The sequence below is a fragment of the Micropterus salmoides genome, unplaced genomic scaffold (genome assembly GCF_014851395.1).
Source record: "Micropterus salmoides isolate LMB-PRFRI ecotype aquatic unplaced genomic scaffold, ASM1485139v1 Ms_hic_scaffold_12, whole genome shotgun sequence".
In the NCBI taxonomy this organism is placed as follows: Eukaryota; Metazoa; Chordata; class Actinopteri; order Centrarchiformes; family Centrarchidae; genus Micropterus; species Micropterus salmoides.
In genome coordinates this window covers 35,290,965-35,311,152 of record NW_024040263.1, presented here as the reverse complement: position 1 = coordinate 35,311,152, position 20,188 = coordinate 35,290,965, and the positions used below count along the sequence as shown (strand labels likewise).

The following is a 20,188-nucleotide window of genomic DNA, read 5'->3' as shown; positions in this document are numbered from 1 at the left end:
CCTGACAAAACTCTCCAGCTCCCATTTCTACTGTGAAATGTTGTCCTTATAGTTAAATTAAATCTCATCATGTAGAATTCAACAGCAGCTCGCTGTGATCAACTAGATGTGAATTCGCTCACACACGTTTATTCTCCGGATACAGAACAAGTTGCATCTTCCTGTTTGTGCTGTTTACATGTTAAACTGTTGAGACTCATTATTTTATTAACATTTAGCAAAAGCTTTTAAGGCCATGAACAAACAGACCAGCTTTCACTGTCCGTCTGTTCTGCCTGTAGTTTAAACAGGAAAAGGCTCTAAAATCTGAATCTGTTTCAAAATATCTCTTTCACTTTAGTATCATTTAAAAAACATCTGAATCAGCCAGATAAAGTCAGCGAGGCTCTCCATGACTCTAGATTCATGTAATAAATACACAGAGTCAGTCAGGTGATGATAATAATAAAGGACACTGTGAGAGCGAGCTGTTTATTAACGCCACACATCAGACCTGCAGTCTGGTAAACTTTTACTCTCTGTGAAGTTTAAAGACAGAAACACATCAGTCCGGAATCACCAGGAGTCCCCCTCCACACTTTTGCATTAAGAACAGAAACGTTCAGTCCGAGTCCCGCAGCTGCCAGACTCCCTTTAGAAAACCTCTGATTTTACTGCAGCAGAGTCTGACACTCAGTCCTGGTTCTGGGGCTCCCGTCCTTCCCTCCCCTCCAGCGGGCCCAGCAGTACGGCCTGGGCCTCCAGCAGCGTGGTGTCGGTGTTGGCCCCCAGGAACCGGGCGGTGAGCTCCAGGTCCTGCAGCCGCAGACGGACCCTGCTGCCCCGCTGCAGCTTCTCTCCGTCCGCCGGGCGCCGACACACGCAGTGGAACTTCCCGCCGAAGTCGATGTACAGGTCGTCCTGGACCACGTGGAAGATCCTCCCGACCACCACCTTGTCTTTGGCCGGTCCCATCTGGATCAGCGGGGACCGGCGCAGCAGCGAGGCGAAGCTCTCCCGCTGACCGGAGGAGGAGCCTCTGCTGCCGGCCGCGGAGCTCTCCGCCTCCCGCCGGAGCTCCGACTGCAGGTCGAAGGCGGCAGCGAAGCCGGATCTGGGCCTGTCCGCGGCGGGGGGGCCGCTGGAGTCCGAGCTGAACCAGAGCCTGGTGGACCTGCAGGAGGAGAACCGGACTCCACACCCGAGCCTGGACACAACCTTACACACGGCCGCCATGTTGTCCCACAATGCCGAGCGGAGAAGTTCCTGTGAAGAACGCGCCCACAGCGCCACCAGCGGCGGGAGGCTGCAACAACAACAACAACAACTTTATTTGCGTTTGCAATAATTACAAAAGTATAAAACACAAATAAAAAAACAAGCTGACTCAGCTTTTACAGCCAAGTCAAACAATAAGAGCGCTGCAGGGAATCAGGGACTAAATAAAAACTTTGAATACAAGCTGAAACTGTTTTAAATGCTTTTTACTTTTGACGCCATTGAATTGATAAAATGATTCTTACAAAAAGGCAAAGTTTCTTACCTGTGAATATACATTTATGGATTAGAAATGTGGCCAGATATGAAGATTAATCAGAAATTTTCTGGGATGTCAAACTAAACATTTATCCATATTTTCTGAAATAAAGGCACAAACGCCCCTTTCTCCATTATTTTTCACAATAGAGCCATGGGCGTAGATTTTATCCAAGAGATGGGGGCGGAGGGGGGGACACTTGTCTTTCTGTGAATTTTATTCAAGTCTTCTGCAGAAGGGACTCACAGGGACACATACACATCGGAGAGTATCATCCGAGAGAGCTGCCGTGTCTCAGTTTTTATCGTAGTCTCAGGGTCGGAGTACTATCTCATCAAAGGAACATGGTGTCTCTCAGGGTTCCCTAGGGGACGCTCAATTTGGATCTATAGGAGGACACTCCTGTCCAAAGCACATGTGGTGAACAACTTAAAGTCCTGACCCCTCTGGAAGCATCACTCACATTTACCTTCCATTGACCCCATACCCAAGAGGCTGGTGAGATTAGTTACATGGCAGTATCTTAAAGATGGAATCATGAAATTCCCGTCACAGTCACACTATTCAGCGTCCTCTACATAGAAGTTTCTTCTGGGACAGAGGACGTCTCTTACTTAGATATTTAACTGCAGCAGGCCAACTGTCCTCTGTCTCTACCTGTCCTGAGTCTCTACCTGTCCTCTGAGTCTCTACCTGTCCTCTGTCTCTCCCTGTCCTCCCAGTCTCTACCTGTCCTTTGTGTCTCTACATGTCCTCTGTCTCTACCTGTCCTCCGTCTCTACCTGTCCTCTGTCTCTCCCTGTCCTCCCAGTCTCTACCTGTCCTTTGTGTCTCTACCTGTCCTCTGTCTCTACCCGTCCTCCATCTCTACCTGTCCTCTGTCTCTCCCTGTCCTCCCAGTCTCTACCTGTCCTCTGTCTCTACCTGTCCTCCATCTCTACCTGTCCTCTGTCTCTACCTGTCCTCCCAGTCTCTACCTGTCCTTTGTGTCTCTACCTGTCCTCCATCTCTACCTGTCCTCTGAGTCTCTACCTGTCCTCTGTCTCTACCTGTCCTCTGTCTCTCCCTGTCCTCCCAGTCTCTACCTGTCCTTTGTGTCTCTACCTGTCCTCTGTCTCTACCCGTCCTCCATCTCTACCTGTCCTCTGTCTCTACCTGTCCTCCGCCTCTACCTGTCCTCTGAGTCTCTACCTGTCCTCTGTCTCTACCTGTCCTCTGAGTCTCTACCTGTCCTCTGTCTCTCCGTGTCCTCCCAGTCTCTACCTGTCCTTTGTGTCTCTACCTGTCCTCTGTCTCTACCCGTCCTCCATCTCTACCTGTCCTCTGTCTCTACCTGTCCTCTGTCTCTCCCTGTCCTCCCAGTCTCTACCTGTCCTTTGTGTCTCTACCTGTCCTCTGTCTCTACCCGTCCTCCATCTCTACCTGTCCTCTGTCTCTACCTGTCCTCTGTCTCTACCTGTCCTCTGAGTCTCTACCTGTCCTCTGTCTCTCCGTGTCCTCCCAGTCTCTACCTGTCCTTTGTGTCTCTACCTGTCCTCTGTCTCTACCCGTCCTCCATCTCTACCTGTCCTCTGTCTCTACCTGTCCTCCGTCTCTACCTGTCCCCTGAGTCTCTACCTGTCCCCCGAGTCTCTACCTGTCCTCTGTCACACTGGGAGCAGAGTCTCTCCTCTTGTGGTAGCCAGCTCTGTCTGTGGCTTTTCTATGGCCAGGCTGTGTTCACTCAGTCTGTATGTTGTCAACATTTTTCTTAGTTTGGGACATTTTATTGTGCTCAGGTAATTTGCCAGTGTGAATTCACTTTTTAGGGTCAGATAACATTGGAATTTACTTTGTGTTTTGGTCGTTTCTTTCCAGTATTCAATATATTTTTCTTTCTGCTTGCTGATAATTTGGTTTGGTCTGCTTGAGTTGGTGTTGCTGTCCTGAGGCTGTTGGGGACTTGTTACTGCAGAGAGCCTCAGGACCAGCTGGCCGAGGGGACTCTTCTCTGGTTTCAGCTCCTGGTATGTTAGGGCTTTGTGATGATATGTCTGGGGGTTAACTGATTTGAAGTGACTGTGAAATGTAAGTGATCTTTTCTGTATTTTTAGTAGAAGGGGGTTTTGGCCGAGCTCTGCTCTGTACAGGTTATTTGGTGTCTTTCTCTGCACCTGCAGGATGCTCTTTCACTATGGAAAGATTCTATGATTGTTTTGTCCCATTTGTCAAATTCATTATTAAGTTTTGGCCCCCAGATTTCGCTACCATAAAGAATTATTGGTTCTAGTACAAACTGGAAAAGTTTCTTTTTATTAGAAAGCTCTCTTTGCTTTGTCCCTCAGATCTTTCACGGCCATGTTGAAGTTCCCTGTGTATGTAATGTTGAGGCCGAGGTAAGTGTAGTTTTTTGTGTGTTGTAATTTAGTGGTGTCTAAATAGAAATTGTGTGTAACCTGATTTCTGTATTGTTTCTGAAAGATCATTATCTTAGTCTTTGCTGTGTTTACTGTCAGGGCCCAGGTCTGAAAGAATCTCTGCAGGAGGTTAAGGCGCTGCTGCAAACCTTCTTTAGTAGGAGAGAGCAACACTAAGTCATCTGCATACAGCAGACCTCTGATCTCTGTGTCGCTCAGGAGGAGGCCAGGTGCCGTGGAACTCTCTAATTGGTTTGCTAATACATTGAATATAAATTAAAGAGAATTGGACTGAGATTGCATCCCTCCCCTGGGAGAAGAACGCTGTTTGTTTGTTTCCAATCTTTATGGCACATTCACTTTTTGTATACATGTTCTTAATCTAATCGTATGTTTTCCCTCCAATGCCACTTTCAAGTAGCCCATAGAAGAGGCCCATGTGCCAGATGGAAGTCAACAAAACAGGCATATACCTTTCTTTTCTTAATGTTTAATTCTTGATCAATTAGAGTCTGGAGGGTAAATATATGGTCCGTTGTGCGGCAATTTGGCAAAAAAACAATTTGCCATTTATGTAAAATCTTGTGGTCGTTAAGAAAGTTGACAAGTCGTTTATTAATGATGTTGCAGAATATTTTTCCCAGGTTACTGGATACACATATTCCTCTGTAGTTATTTGGGTCATATTTATTCCAGATGTCTGGAAAAGTTCCAGTTGCTAGAATAGCATTGAATAGTTTCAGTATAGCCAATCTGATTTTATGGAGTATTTGATCATTTCGTTGAGGATTCCATCAATACCACAAGCCTTTTTTCCTTTCAGGGACTGGATGACTTCTGTTAATTCTTGTTCTGTTACAGGGTAATCTAGAGGGTTTTGGTTGTTTTATCACCGCCTCCAGAGTTTTCCATTTCGTGAATATCTTGTACTGATCATCATTTTTTGTAATATTACCGTATAATTCACTAAAGTGATTAATACAAGTATTTCCATCTTGGATTGGCAATTCATCCTGCTGGGTTTTGTTTAGGTTGTTCCATTTCTCCCAGAACTGGTTGGACTCTAAGGATTCCTCAATTTCACAGTGTTTGTGTATGTATGCATATGTGTTTGTGTATGTATGCGTATGTGTTTGTGTATGTATGCATATGTGTTTGTGTATGTATACATGTGTTTGTGTATGCATGCATATGTGTTTGTGTAAGTATGCATGTGTTTGTGTATGTATGCATATGTGTTCGTGTATATATGCATGTGTTTGTGTATGTATGCATATGTGTTCGTGTATATATGCATGTGTTTGTGTATGCATATGTGTTTGTGTATGTATGCGTATGTGTTTGTGTATGTATGCATATGTGTTCGTGTATATATGCATGTGTTTATGTATGCATATGTGTTTGTGTATGTATGCATGTGTTTGTGTATGTATGCATGTGTGTTTGTGTATGTATGCATGTGTTTGTGTATGTATGCATATGTGTTTGTGTATGTATGCATGTGTTTGTGTATGTATGCATATGTGTTTGTGTATGTATGCGTATGTGTTTGTGTATGTATGCATATGTGTTTGTGTATGTATGCATATGTGTTCGTGTATATATGCATGTGTTTATGTATGCATATGTGTTTGTGTATGTATGCATGTGTTTGTGTATGTATGCATATGTGTTTGTGTATGTATGCATGTGTTTGTGTATGTATGCATATGTGTTCGTGTATATATGCATGTGTTTGTGTATGTATGCATATGTGTTTGTGTATGTATGCATGTGTTTGTGTATGTATGCGTATGTGTTTGTGTATGTATGCGTATGTGTTTGTGTATGTATGCGTATGTGTTTGTGTATGTATGCATATGTGTTTGTGTATGTATGCATATGTGTTTGTGTATATATGCATGTGTTTGTGTATGTATACATATGTGTTCGTGTATATATGCATGTGTTTGTGTATGTATACATATGTGTTTATGTATGTATGCATATGTGTTTGTGTATGTATGCATATGTGTTTGTGTATGTATGCATATGTGTTTGTGTATGTATGCATGTGTTTGTGTATGTATGCATATGTGTTTGTGTATGTATGCATATGTGTTTGTGTATGTATACATGTGTTTGTGTATGCATGCATATGTGTTTGTGTATGTATGCATATGTGTTTGTGTATATATGCATATGTGTTTGTGTATGTATACATGTGTTTGTGTATGCATGCATATGTGTTTGTGTATGTATGCATATGTGTTTGTGTATGTATGCGTATGTGTTTGTGTATGTATGCATATGTGTTTATGTATGTATGCATATGTGTTTGTGTATGTATGCGTATGTGTTTATGTATGTATGCATATGTGTTTGTGTATTTATGCATGTTTTTGTGTATGTATGCATATGTGTTTGTGTATGTATGCGTATGTGTTTGTGTATGTATACATGTGTTTGTGTATGTATGCATATGTGTTTATGTATGTATACATGTGTTTGTGTATGTATGCATATGTGTTTGTGTATGTATGCATGTTTTTGTGTATGTATGCATATGTGTTTGTGTATGTATGCATGTGTTCGTGTATGTATGCATGTGTTTGTGTATGTATGCATATGTGTTTATGTATGTATGCATATGTGTTTGTGTATGTATGCATATGTGTTTGTGTATGTATGCATATGTGTTTATGTATGTATGCGTATGTGTTTGTGTATGTATGCATATGTGTTTATGTATGTATGCATATGTGTTTGTGTATGTATGCATATGTGTTTATGTATGTATGCATATGTGTTTGTGTATGTATGCATATGTGTTTATGTATGTATGCATATGTGTTTGTGTATGTATGCATATGTGTTTATGTATGTATGCATATGTGTTTGTGTATGTATGCATATGTGTTTGTGTATGTATGCATATGTGTTTATGTATGTATGCATATGTGTTTGTGTATGTATGCATATGTGTTTGTGTATGTATACATGTGTTTGTGTATGCATGCATATGTGTTTGTGTATGTATGCATATGTGTTTGTGTATTTATGCATGTGTATATGTATGCATGTGTTTGTGTATGTATGCATATGTGTTTGTGTATGTATGCGTATGTGTTTGTGTATGTATGCGTATGTGTTTGTGTATTTATGCATGTGTTTGTGTATGTATGCATATGTGTTTGTGTATGTATGCATATGTGTTTGTGTATGTATGCGTATGTGTTTGTGTATGTATGCGTATGTGTTTGTGTATGTATGCATATGTGTTTGTGTATTTATGCATGTTTTTGTGTATGTATGCATATGTGTTTGTGTATGTATGCATATGTGTTTGTGTATGTATGCATATGTGTTTGTGTATGTATACATGTGTTTGTGTATGCATGCATATGTGTTTGTGTATGTATGCATATGTGTTTTTGTATGTATGCGTATGTGTTTGTGTATGTATGCGTATGTGTTTGTGTATGTATGCATATGTGTTTGTGTATGTATGCATATGTGTTTGTGTATGTATGCATATGTGTTTATGTATGTATGCGTATGTGTTTGTGTATGTATGCATATGTGTTTATGTATGTATGCATATGTGTTTGTGTATGTATGCATATGTGTTTATGTATGTATGCATATGTGTTTGTGTATGTATGCATATGTGTTTATGTATGTATGCATATGTGTTTGTGTATGTATGCATATGTGTTTATGTATGTATGCATATGTGTTTGTGTATGTATGCATATGTGTTTGTGTATGTATGCATATGTGTTTGTGTATGTATGCGTATGTGTTTGTGTATGTATGCATATGTGTTTATGTATGTATGCATATGTGTTTGTGTATGTATGCGTATGTGTTTATGTATGTATGCATATGTGTTTGTGTATTTATGCATGTTTTTGTGTATGTATGCATATGTGTTTGTGTATGTATGCGTATGTGTTTGTGTATGTATACATGTGTTTGTGTATGTATGCATATGTGTTTATGTATGTATACATGTGTTTGTGTATGTATGCATATGTGTTTGTGTATGTATGCATGTTTTTGTGTATGTATGCATATGTGTTTGTGTATGTATGCATGTGTTCGTGTATGTATGCATGTGTTTGTGTATGTATGCATATGTGTTTATGTATGTATGCATATGTGTTTGTGTATGTATGCATATGTGTTTGTGTATGTATGCATATGTGTTTATGTATGTATGCGTATGTGTTTGTGTATGTATGCATATGTGTTTATGTATGTATGCATATGTGTTTGTGTATGTATGCATATGTGTTTATGTATGTATGCATATGTGTTTGTGTATGTATGCATATGTGTTTATGTATGTATGCATATGTGTTTGTGTATGTATGCATATGTGTTTATGTATGTATGCATATGTGTTTGTGTATGTATGCATATGTGTTTGTGTATGTATGCATATGTGTTTATGTATGTATGCATATGTGTTTGTGTATGTATGCATATGTGTTTGTGTATGTATACATGTGTTTGTGTATGCATGCATATGTGTTTGTGTATGTATGCATATGTGTTTGTGTATTTATGCATGTGTATATGTATGCATGTGTTTGTGTATGTATGCATATGTGTTTGTGTATGTATGCGTATGTGTTTGTGTATGTATGCGTATGTGTTTGTGTATTTATGCATGTGTTTGTGTATGTATGCATATGTGTTTGTGTATGTATGCATATGTGTTTGTGTATGTATGCGTATGTGTTTGTGTATGTATGCGTATGTGTATGTATGCATATGTGTTTGTGTATTTATGCATGTTTTTGTGTATGTATGCATATGTGTTTGTGTATGTATGCATATGTGTTTGTGTATGTATGCATATGTGTTTGTGTATGTATACATGTGTTTGTGTATGCATGCATATGTGTTTGTGTATGTATGCATATGTGTTTTTGTATGTATGCGTATGTGTTTGTGTATGTATGCGTATGTGTTTGTGTATGTATGCATATGTGTTTGTGTATGTATGCATATGTGTTTGTGTATTTATGCATGTTTTTGTGTATGTATGCATATGTGTTTGTGTATGTATGCATATGTGTTTGTGTATGTATGCATATGTGTTTGTGTATGTATGCATATGTGTTTGTGTATATATGCATGTGTTTGTGTATGCATTGCACTTAACAGTCTGTTCTATGACAGTTTTAAATCAGTTTTTGTTTTGCCTCATTTGTTTTAAAAATGTAGAAATCAGTGTACAGAAATCATTTTAGCATGTAGAATTTATACACAAAGTATGCAGGATCTTTGAGACTTGAGCAGGAAAAGTTTATTTAATGGAACAACACTGCATATACTTTACATAAAAATCTCATGTTGCTTTAATAGGTAAGATTTGAATACATTAAACATAAAAGGGAATGTTTAAATTAACCGAAAAGAATTATGTTTGGTCATTAAAGAATTATTGAATATAATTAACATCAATGATAAACTTTGAATTAACGTAAAAAAAATCATGTTGGTTTTACAAATAAGAATTCAGTATATTAAATACAAATTAATCATTTTCACTAAACAGAAAGAAAATATGTGCAACCGATTTTATGTAAATTCGACTTTTTTTTTCAGTGTAGTGGACTTGAGGTAGCTCAACACATGGCGCTCAAAAGACTTCATTACCACAGAGGTATATTGATCCTCAGGGGTTTTCAAGCATATCATTTCATTAAAACTTTTTCCACAAGGTCTGCACTTATGCAGCTCTTCACTTCTGGGAGTTCTTTTGTTTTGACCACAAACCTCTAGAACCGAATCGTCTCCCACAAGATTACTAGTATGCTGCCTTCTGTGACGCATCAGCACATATTTTGTCGTGCAAAGCTACAGCTTCTCACCTGTGTGTTCTCTTTTTATGTGGATTTTCAATTGACCACTTACTCTGAAGTCTTTCCCACATGTTTCACAAGAATACGGCTTCTCGCCTGTGTGGATTCTCGTGTGTTGTTTACATGATGAATTGTCACTGAATCTTCTACCGCAGGTTTTGCAAAGGAACGGCCTCTCACCTGTGTGTGTTCTTATATGGAGTTGCAGTTGATGGCGGGTTCTGAAGTCTTTGCCACATGTTTCACAAGAATACGGCTTCTCATCTGTGTGGGTTCTCAGATGAGCTTTTAAGTTACACCTTTGGTTAAAGAATTTTCCACATGCTTTGCAAGAATATGGCTTCTCACCTGTGTGTTCTATTTTGTGAATTTTCAATTGAGTAAGATCTCTGAAAGCTTTCCCACATGTTTCACAAGAATACGGCTTCTCGCCTGTGTGGATTCTCATATGTTTTTTACATGATGAATTGTCAGTGAATCTTTTACCGCAGGTTTTGCAAAGGAACGGCTTCTCACCTGTGTGTGTTCTTATATGGAGTTGCAGTGTATGGCGGGTTCTGAAGTCTTTGCCACATGTTTCACATGAATACGGCTTCTCGCCTGTGTGGGTTCTCAGATGGGCCATCACGTGACTCCTCTGGCTAAAAGATTTTCCACATGTTTTGCAAGAATACGGCTTCTCACCTGTGTGGGTTCTTATATGGAGTCGCAATTCAGTGCTGGTTCTGAAGGCTTTCCCGCATGTTTTGCAAGAATACAGCTTCTCATCTGTGTGGGTTTTCATGTGGTATTGCAATTTAACTCTGGTTCTGAAGTCTTTCCCGCATGTTTTGCAAGAATACGGCTTCTCACCCGTGTGGTATCTCAGGTGTTTCTGAAATACTAACTTGTACTGAAACTCTTTCCCACATGTGTCACATGTGAAAGAGTTTTTACCTGTGTGAGGATCATGGTGAACCTTTGACATGGCAGACTTGTTTCTGGGGCTTCTCCTGTTGTTATCTTGCTTCTTTTGTTTTGGCTCTGCATCTCTAGTTGATCCTGAGTCTTCACGCTCGCCTCCTCTCTGATCTTGGCTCTCAGCTACATGACAGTCGTGAGAGAGGAGCTGGTGGTCGCTGTTCAGTTCTGCTTCACTGTGCTCCCTTTCCTCATGAGCAGGAGTCAACATAAAGGCGTCAGTCTCCTGCTTCAGTCCAAGCTGCTCTCCCTCCGGACTGGTCCAGAGTTCCTCCTGTTCCTCTTTAACCTGTGGAGGCTGTGGGTCCTCCTGGTCCAGACTCTCCTGAATCCAGAGCTGCTGGTCAGCCAGAACCTGCTCCTCCTTACAGACATGTTGCTGCGGGAGCTCTGGAGGGGCAGAGAACAGAAGGAACAGGAGAACGTTACTACTGTGATGTAGGGCTGCAACGATTAGCTCAAGTTCAAGATAGCAATCTTCTTATTAAGAAGGGGGCGACGATGGAGCAGTGGATACGAGAGACCCGGGTTCGATTCCCACCGTGTCCCTGATGAAGACCCTTAACCCCTCGTTGCTCCAGAGGCTGCGACCTCTGACATGTACAGCAGCTGTAAGTCGCTTTGGATCAAAGCGTCGGCTGAACGGATAAATGTGATGAAAGGCGGCTGTTGCTTATTGTTCTAAACAGACATTGTTAGTGTTTGTCATGGCAGAAAATTGTGTCCTCTTACATTTAATCTTTTATTTATGTTCTTTTACTATTATTACTCTTACTATCATTGTTATGTCTTACAGATATCCTCTCCTGTACTCATGTTAGTCCGTCCACCAGGGTTCAGGTCAGAATGTCAGATTGTTTTGGTGTTTCCTCTCTTGTTGTTCCTCTCCTGGAAAGTTCATTCAAGGCCTGGAGAGGATCTCTGTTCCCCAAAACACAGAAACCTGGACTGTGTAAATGACGAGCATCCCTTTGCTCGGGGCCGGACGTTAGTGGCCGTCTTAGGAGACAGAACCTCTGGTCCAGCTGATTTGTGTTGTAGTACTTCTGTTTATTCTCTTGTTAAATACATAATAAATAAACGGTTGGCTGTAACTCAGTTATTTAATGGACCCCTCACCAGGAACATCATTTCCACGACAGTGTTCAGTAATCTTTGTTAAACAGTTAAAAGTTTGTATAAATCAGTCAGAGGAGCAGCCTGCGCTGACCCGGGTCTGCACTTAATGGGGACGTTGCTGGACATCAGTGATTCACTTGAAGATATTTAATTAGGCTTAGAGGGAGACCAGAAAAATCGACTAAGGTGATAAACAGTTAACAGATCATCAGCTGTGGTGGGAAAGAACAGAAGCAGACAGGAAATGAGTCCCGGTAACCATTTCAACCCTTTGCACGTTATATCTAGATCTGTCTGCTCTGTTCCGTGTTACACAGTGAAGCTCCTCTCACCCAGCCGGTGTAACTGGATTTCGGGTTTCCAAACCAGCTCCAGCAGCCTGCGCTGACGCTCGATCTCTTCCTCGTACTCGGCGACAGTGTTTTTAAAGACTGTGAGAATCTCTTCAGCGGCAGCACTTAGCCGCCCGCTGACAAACTCTCTCAGGCTGTCGGCTGAACACATTCTCGCTTCATTACACGTTAAAGAATCAGCTGCGACCGCAACAGCTTCTTCCAGCCGACTCAACAGTGTTGTTTACTTCCGCCGGGTGTCACACTGTTGAAGTTCCGACAGAGGACGTGCAGGAGCTTTTCGTTCCGCTTTCAACTGACGACGTTTTAGTCATTATTATCAGCAGCGGTGGAAGAAGTACACAAATCCTGCTCTCGAGTAAAAGTACAGATACATTTGCACTGTTACTCTATAAAAGTAGAAGTCTTCAACTTGTATTTTTACTGGAGTACAAATGTACTGCTTTTAAAAATACTTCAGTATCAAAAGTAAAAAGTACTATGGTCACGCTTTTCCCTCGAATATCTTATTGAAAATTGCAAAATGTACAAATAAACATGGCTGCATATAATCAATTTATTCAGTATAAGGATACAGAGAAATTATAGCTGGAAGGAGCCGCTTTTAACAAAAGATTTATAGTCTTTTAGTAACAAGAATAAAATCAATAAGTGCTAAGATGTTAATATACTTCATTGGGAAAGTGTTTTAGGATATCATGTCATTTTTGTTCTTTAGTTCTATTTGGGATTTTTAAGGATTTTATATACACTTTTAATTGAATCAGTGTCAGTCTGAGTCAGTCCGAGCCAGTTTGAGCCAGTTTGAGTCAGTCTGAGTCAGTTTGAGTCAGTCTAAGTCAGTCTGAGCCAGTTTGAGTCTGTCTGAGTCAGTCTGAGCCAGTTTGAGTCAGTCTGAGCCAGTTTGAGTCAGTTTGAGTCAAAGTCAGTCTGAGCCAGTTTGAGTCTGTCTGAGTCAGTCTGAGCCAGTCTGAATCAGTCTGAGCCAGTTTGAGCCAGTTTGAGTCAGTTTAAGTCAGCCAGAGTCAGTCTGAGTCAGTCTGAGCCAGTTTGAGTCAGTCTGAATCAGTCTGAGCCAGTTTGAGCCAGTTTGAGTCAGTTTAAGTCAGCCAGAGTCAGTCTGAGTCAGTCTGAATCAGTCTGAGCCAGTTTGAGCCAGTTTGAGTCATTTTAAGTCAGCCAGAGTCAGTCTGAGTCAGTCTCAGTCAGTCTGAGCCAGTTTGAGTCAGTCTGAGTCAGTCTGAGCCAGTCTGAGCCAGTTTGAGTCAGTCTGAATCAGTCTAAGCCAGTTTGAGTCAGTTTAAGTCAGCCAGAGTCAGTCTGAGTCAGTTTGAGCCAGTTTGAATCAGTCTGAGTCAGTTTGAGTCAGTCTGAGCCAGTTTGAGTCAGTTTGAGTCAGTTTAAGTCAGCCAGAGTCAGTCTGAGTCAGTCTCAGTCAGTCTGAGCCAGTTTGATTCAGTCTGAGCCAGTCTGAGCCAGTTTGAGTCAGTTTGAGTCAGTTTAAGTCAGCCAGAGTCAGTCTGAGTCAGTCTGAGCCAGTCTGAGCCAGTTTGAGTCAGTTTGAGTCAGTTTAAGTCAGCCAGAGTCAGTCTGAGTCAGTCTCAGTCAGTCTGAGCCAGTTTGAGTCAGTCTGAGCCAGTCTGAGCCAGTTTGAGTCAGTTTGAGTCAGTTTAAGTCAGCCAGAGTCAGTCTGAGCCAGTTTGAATCAGTCTGAGTCAGTCTGAGCCAGTTTGAGCCAGTTTGAATCAGTCTGAGTCAGTTTGAGTCAGTCTGAGTCAGTTTGAGTCAGTTTGAGTCAGTCTGAGCAAGTTTGAGTCAGTCTGAGCCAGTTTGAATCAGTCTGAGTCAGTCTGAGCCAGTTTGAGCCAGTTTGAATCAGTCTGAGTCAGTTTGAGTCAGTCTGAGTCAGTTTGAGTCAGTTTGAGTCAGTCTGAGCCAGTTTGAGTCAGTCTGAGCCAGTTTGAGACAGTTTGAGTCAGTCTAAGTCAGCCAGAGTCAGTTTGAGTCAGTTTAAGTCAGCCAGAGTCAGTCTGAGCCAGTTTGAATCAGTCTGAGTCAGTCTGAGCCAGTTTGAGCCAGTTTGAATCAGTCTGAGTCAGTTTGAGTCAGTCTGAGTCAGTCTGAGCCAGTTTGAGTCAGTCTGAGCCAGTCTGAGCCAGTTTGAGACAGTTTGAGTCAGTTTAAGTCAGCCAGAGTCAGTCTGAGTCAGTCTTAAATTTTTTAATTATTGTTAAGATAAACTTTCTCTCCAATCAGCCAGATTTTCTGAGGATGAATTTCTTCAAAAAGTGAAGCCCAGAAGAAGTTTCAGCTTTTGTTCAGGTCCTGTCTTTATTCTTAGAAAAGTCAACTTCTCCAAAGAAAATACACTGCCGAACTGACAAATGTCCTTTAAAATGAAAAGCTCATTTTTGTCCATTAAAATACCCTCAGATTGATCAGAAACACTGCAGCAGCACGCTGATCGATCATTAGAAAAGCCTTTATGGATCAGCTCAGCTGTAAACCGTGGTGCAGATTAAAGAAGATATAAAGCAGCCTTCTTCAGACTAACTGAGGATCTGAACATCAGCAGCTGTTGGTCCCGTTAGAGATGTTAAAATAAACACAGAATTCTTCTTTCTTTTATATTAATGGACAAAAAAGTGCTAAAACAAGGAGTGTGTCCAAACTTTTAACTGGTCTAATAAACCACTGTTAATTATTAAGTTTTGGACAAAACGAGACATTTGAAGACGTCACCTCGGACTCTGACGTAGATTTTATCACCACGCGGCGAGGCTGGTGGGACTGACCTCTTTCTGAAGGAAATATGATTTAAATATGTTTTATTTGTTTCGATCTTTGTCACATTGAATGAGCTGCTCAGTTCTGAGCCTGAAGACTTTGTGTTGCTGCACTCTGAACAGCAGCCGGCAGGCGGCGCCGCAGTGACGTGACGTGGTGACGTGTCCTCCCGGAGTGAAGAAGAACATCCGCGCATGCGCACTTGTCGGTGAAGAAGCCAACATGGAGGTGTTCGTGAGCGCTCCGAGCTGCAGCTTCGCTAACTCGGTGTTTCCAGGAGGCTCTGCGGTCCGAGACGTCCTGCACAGGTTCACCCGGCTGCAGGTGAGCGTTCACACCCGGCAGAGGCGGGAAAACGGACTCAGTCCGAGGCTAAATGGTTTCAGGCAGTTCGGGTCTGAGAGGCGCTGTTAGCTGTTATGCTAACAGAAGCTAACAAACAAACTGACGTTTTCTAAACGTTGAACTCGTCAAAGTTGTTCCGGACAAATGAATATGTGGCTTTACCGCGTGCTGATGTTACCTGGTTTTATTGTCCCGCGACAGGTGAGCTGCTCTGTGTTGTTAGCTCCGTGTTGTCAGCTCCGTGGTGTCAGCTCCGTGTTGTTAGCTCTGTGTTGTTAGCTCCGTGTTGTTAGCTCTGTGTTGTTAGCTCTGTGTTGTTAGCTCTGTGTTGTTAGCTCTGTGTTGTTAGCTCTGTGTTGTTAGCTCCGTGGTGTTAGCTCCGTGGTGTTAGCTCCGTGGTGTTAGCTCTGTGTTGTTAGCTCTGTGTTGTTAGCTCTGTGTTGTTAGCTCCGTGGTGTTAGCTCCACTGTTTGCTACGACCCAGCTAACTTTAGGCGGATCTGAAGGGAAAGTTCAGAGAAACTCGGGTCCAGATCTAAAACCACTTCAGCCGGATCTCGGATCTGGACTAGATTTTTACAGAGAGGCGAAAGTTTCAGATTATCTTTTTTAAATGAAACTCCAGGGCTCTCATTTCTAAAACTGGGTTGAATCCTCACGTCCCAAAAGCCATAAATGGTGGTGCACCTGAGCTCCGCCCCTTTCTAACCGATCTGCAGGAAGGGGCCCCCCTCTGAGCAGTGACAGACGGGACGACCCAGGTACTGATCTGGATTCCCCCGTTTGAACAGAGAGGAAACCGAATGACTTCCTCAGACAGTCGGCTCAGTGAACGAGGAAGAGAAATAGAACTTGAAGCTGAAAGATTTACTAACAAATAGTTTTTATTTTCCATAACGTGTTTTTACAAGCAGCGCATCACGTCCTAAGAACATGCGAGAACAACATGAAGCTCTCGCTGAGAACAGCATCAGTTTAAATGGGATTCGTCTCCTGTTCACCTCATTTAGGAGAATAAACTGCTGCATCAGAGTTTTAATGAATCTGATTCCTGATTAAACAGATCTGAGGCTCGTCTGCAGAAACAGAATCTCTGTTTGGGTTTCTGATCCTGAATCGAGGTTTGTTGCACTTCAGGGAAAATCAGTCAAACGGTGTTTGTTTAGCAGAGAAAGGCTTAAAGCCCGGAAGACTCAGAGGGGAAATCTGGATTTATTTCAAACAGTTCCATCCTGCTGCCGTGTGAGGCGGCGTTTCTCTCCTCTTTATGTCCGCATGGTTCAGAGTTTACTCACAGGACACGTCTCTGTTGTCTCTCTTCAGGGAGTTTCCTGCGAGGATTTCTACGTCACCAGAAATGGCCGGCTGACGGACCCCGAGGACGCTCTGCAGCATGGCGCCGTCTATCGCCTGGAGCCCCGCCTCTGCGGAGGGAAAGGAGGTGAGACCAGAGAAACCCGAACTGAAGTCTGCGAGGAGCTGAGCAGAACTTTGTCTCAACACGTCTTCTTCTGTGGTGTTTCAGGGTTCGGCTCTATGCTGCGAGCGCTGGGCGCTCAGATCGAGAAGACCACGAACCGCGAGGCCTGTAGAGACCTGAGCGGACGCCGCCTCCGAGACGTCAACCACGAGAAAGAGTAAGAGCTCCTCACAGAACCCGAACCTCCGTGTCACCGCGCTGACGGGCCTCTCGGAACCTCCGTGTCACCGCGCTGACGGGCCTCTCGGAACCTCCGTGTCACCGCGCTGACGGGCCCGGGGCCTCTCGGAACCTCCGTGTCCCAGTGCTGACGGGCCCGGGGTCTCTCGGAACCTCCGTGTCACTGTTCCAGGGCGTCCGCGGAGTCTTAAAGTCTTAAAAGATAATAAACCTATTTTGTGAAAATTAAGGCCATTAAAGTCTTAATCACTATTTAACAAGGTTTTACATTTTGAAGATATTTTAGTCAGTGTGAAAATCCTGTTTGTCCAAAAGTTTGTTTGCTAAAAGTGTAAGTCAACGTATTTATTAATAACGTGTAGCCAAAAATACCAGACAGGCAGAGAGCAGCGACTGTGTGAATTGTCTCTGTAACGCCCCAAAAAATAGTCCATGCGAACCAGAAAATGGTTTGCGAACTACCAGCCGTGATCCCCCCCCCCGCCGGCAGACCAATCGCAGCCTGGATGGAGCGGGATTTAAAAAAAAAAAAAAGTTTGAACTCATAGTTCTGCAGAAACAGGCGCTTTTCGACCAATAGAATCTCTTTGAGGAACTAAAAGGTCCCTTCAGTTCGCCGTTGTGTGCGTTTCCACAGCGGTGTGAAGATCAGGCAGATTAACCAGCTGACGTTGGCTGCAGGCATCATCGGGCCGAGGCTGTTCGTGACCACGGCCCATCAGCAAAATGTATAAACGAATCAGATTAGATGGAATAAAATAAACTACAGACTGCGTTTGACCATTAAAGCAGCTTTTTTGTGTAATGAAGAGACAGTTTAGAGTTCGTTTCATGTTTAATAGAAAACAACTCCAGCTCACAGAAAGAAAGAAAAATAAAATCGCGACAGTTTGGAAGGTTATTACAACATTTCCAGCCGACAAAAGAGCTGCACGTCTGTGTCCGCCTGCGTCGCAGGAACAGGATGTTTAAGGAGCTTTACCTGCTGCAGTCAGCTGCTCCGCTGGATTTGAAGAAGAGGAGACCGACTTGGGCTCCTTGTAGAAACCTCCTGACTGATGAAACAACAACTGTGGACCCAGTAGAAACTCCATCAGCTGTTGGCTGTAAACACAGGCTGCTGTTTACGACTCAGGCGGACTCTGGTCACTTACTCCGGTTCATGTGCTGTACGGTGCAGAAACGACAGGCAGCTGCTTTCAGCCTGGTGTTCATATCAGTGTAACTCTTCTTCTGTGGTGAGCAGGATGGCGGAGTGGCTGAAGAAGCAGGCGGAGCGCGAGGCGGAGAAGGAGCAGCGGCGTCTGGAGCGGCTGCAGAGGAAGCTGTCGGAGCCCAAACACCAGTTCGCCGACCCGGAGTACCAGCGGCAGTGCCACGACCTGTCGGAGCGGCTGGAGGACTCGGTGATGAAAGGTGTTGCACGTGTTTAGGGTCTGAAGTAAGATCAGTCGTGTGGCGAGCGGCGGCAGGGCTGTAACGCGTTCTGTGTTGCAGGTCTGCAGGCGTCCTCCGGCGGGCAGGTGAAGCCCGACGACGGCTCCGCGGCCAAGAGGCCAAACCCCGATCAGAGCGAGCCGCCGCTCAAGAAGAAGAAGGCGGCACCGGTGGCGTGTTTCTGGTGAGTCCGATCGTGTTCAGGACATGAAACTGATGGCGTCGCCGTAGAAACAGAAACACGGAGGTTTACTGCGGCGTTTCTAATCTGTGCTCATGGTTACAGGACGGGCGTGGGTGAGCTGGACGAGCTGCTGAGCTCAGAGGACGAGGACGAGTCTCCGTCCACGTCCGCCTCCAGCTGTGGAGCTGCCGCCGTTACCATGACGGCACAGACAGAGGAGGCGGAGCCTGGGCAGAGCAGCAGGTACAGACCTGATCCACAAGAGTCCAGATCCGCTTCAGTCCCAGAAACACCAGTTTGATCTTTCTGTTAAACTCCTTTCAGCTCATCTGCTGACCAGAGTCCTCCAGAGACCCCCAGGGACCAGACCACCACACCCCCAGAGGACCAGAGTCCTCCAGAGACCCCCAGGGACCAGACCACCACACCCCCAGAGGACCAGAGTCCTCCAGAGACCCCCAGGGACCAGACCACCACACCCCCAGAGGACCAGAGTCCTCCAGAGGAGAAATTCGTAGAAGCTTCTAAACCATCGGGGTCCAGCGGTCCGTCTCAGCAGCAGGTCAGTAGTCCATCCCATAATAAGGCTCCTGGAGCAGAACCTGTCTGGTGCTCTGAGCTGAGACCTCGAAGGCTGGACCAGAGTTTATTTAGAATCTGGTCTCAGATAGTTTGTCAGCAGCAGGATCAGGATTTAGTTTCCCTTCTTAAAGTGGCCACAGAGCTCCGTCACCTTCTGTGACCAACATCCCATAATAACCTGATTATTATTTTATCACTCAGTTAAAGTGACCCAGAATAAATAAATATTTCTCCGCCCTGAAAGGAGGCGTGGAGCTCGTCAGACTAAGGTCAGAGCGGCGTACTGCAATGACTTCCTGCTGCTGTATCAATAGAACAGAGTTTGATGACTGACTGACTGATCGGTCCCCGCAGGGCGGCCCCGCGCTGGATCTGTCCTCGCTGTCCTCGCCCGCCCAGCTGGAGGATCTGGGTCTGGACGTCCTGAAGCGGGAACTGACGTCTCGGGGGTTAAAGTGTGGGGGGACGGTCGCGGAGCGCGCCGCCCGGCTCTTCTCCGTCAGAGGGCTAACGCCGGATCAGATCGACCCGGCGCTGCTCGCCAAACCGGGAAAGGCTAAGAGGAAGTGAAGAGGTCGAAGGTCACCGGGTAGAAACCAGCATCAGACCCGGCTTCAGGGTTCTGACTCTTACTTACTGAGTTTATTTGTAGACATTTTGTTGTTCAACGTGTTTCAGGTTTATCCAATCAGAGAGCGGCGTTTCAGTCTCGTGTAAAAAGTTATGATTTTTTCTTTTATTAAAATATGTGAAATAAAAACACGTGTTTGTTTTTCATGATCATGTGATTTTAATTCTGTCACGTGTTGCAGGTTACAGAGTCCAGAACCAGAATTAAGTTCACAACGACCACATGCTGCACTAAAACTGCAGCCACGTGGTCAGGTCAGGTCAGGTCAGGAGGTCACGGGCAGGTCAGGAGGTCATGGGCAGGGCAGGTCAGGTCAGGTCAGGTCAGGAGGTCACGGGCAGGGCAGGGCAGGACAGGTGG

General features: G+C 43.8%; 2 protein-coding genes across 7 annotated transcripts; one reads left to right on the top strand and one right to left on the bottom strand.

Annotated features, from left to right (window-relative positions):
• Positions 1-436: 436 nt before the first annotated feature.
• On the bottom strand, positions 437-15,638 carry mrps28 (mitochondrial ribosomal protein S28). Of its 5 annotated transcripts, XM_038714704.1 has the most exons (3): positions 12,182-12,435; positions 10,707-11,120; positions 813-1,285 (listed from the first exon to the last, which is right to left on the bottom strand). In XM_038714704.1, exons 1-3 carry the CDS (start codon positions 12,351-12,353, stop codon positions 960-962), a joined length of 912 nt encoding a protein of 303 aa, XP_038570632.1. In that variant the 5' UTR covers positions 12,354-12,435; the 3' UTR covers positions 813-959. The 5 variants fall into 5 exon arrangements, with proteins under 5 accessions (XP_038570633.1, XP_038570632.1, XP_038570631.1 ...); XM_038714705.1 differs by lacking the exon at positions 12,182-12,435 and having other exon boundaries at positions 437-1,285; positions 10,287-10,835; XM_038714703.1 differs by lacking the exons at positions 813-1,285; positions 12,182-12,435 and adding an exon at positions 15,513-15,638 and having other exon boundaries at positions 9,189-11,120.
• Positions 15,158-19,957, top strand: sde2 (SDE2 telomere maintenance homolog (S. pombe)). Of its 2 annotated transcripts, none has more exons than XM_038714719.1 (8): positions 15,158-15,313; positions 16,658-16,775; positions 16,860-16,971; positions 18,241-18,410; positions 18,492-18,615; positions 18,718-18,858; positions 18,940-19,177; positions 19,552-19,957. In XM_038714719.1, exons 1-8 carry the CDS (start codon positions 15,212-15,214, stop codon positions 19,765-19,767), a joined length of 1,221 nt encoding a protein of 406 aa, XP_038570647.1. In that variant the 5' UTR covers positions 15,158-15,211; the 3' UTR covers positions 19,768-19,957. The 2 variants fall into 2 exon arrangements, with proteins under 2 accessions (XP_038570647.1, XP_038570648.1); XM_038714720.1 differs by lacking the exon at positions 19,552-19,957 and adding an exon at positions 19,442-19,523.
• The last annotated feature ends 231 nt before the right edge of the window (positions 19,958-20,188 follow it).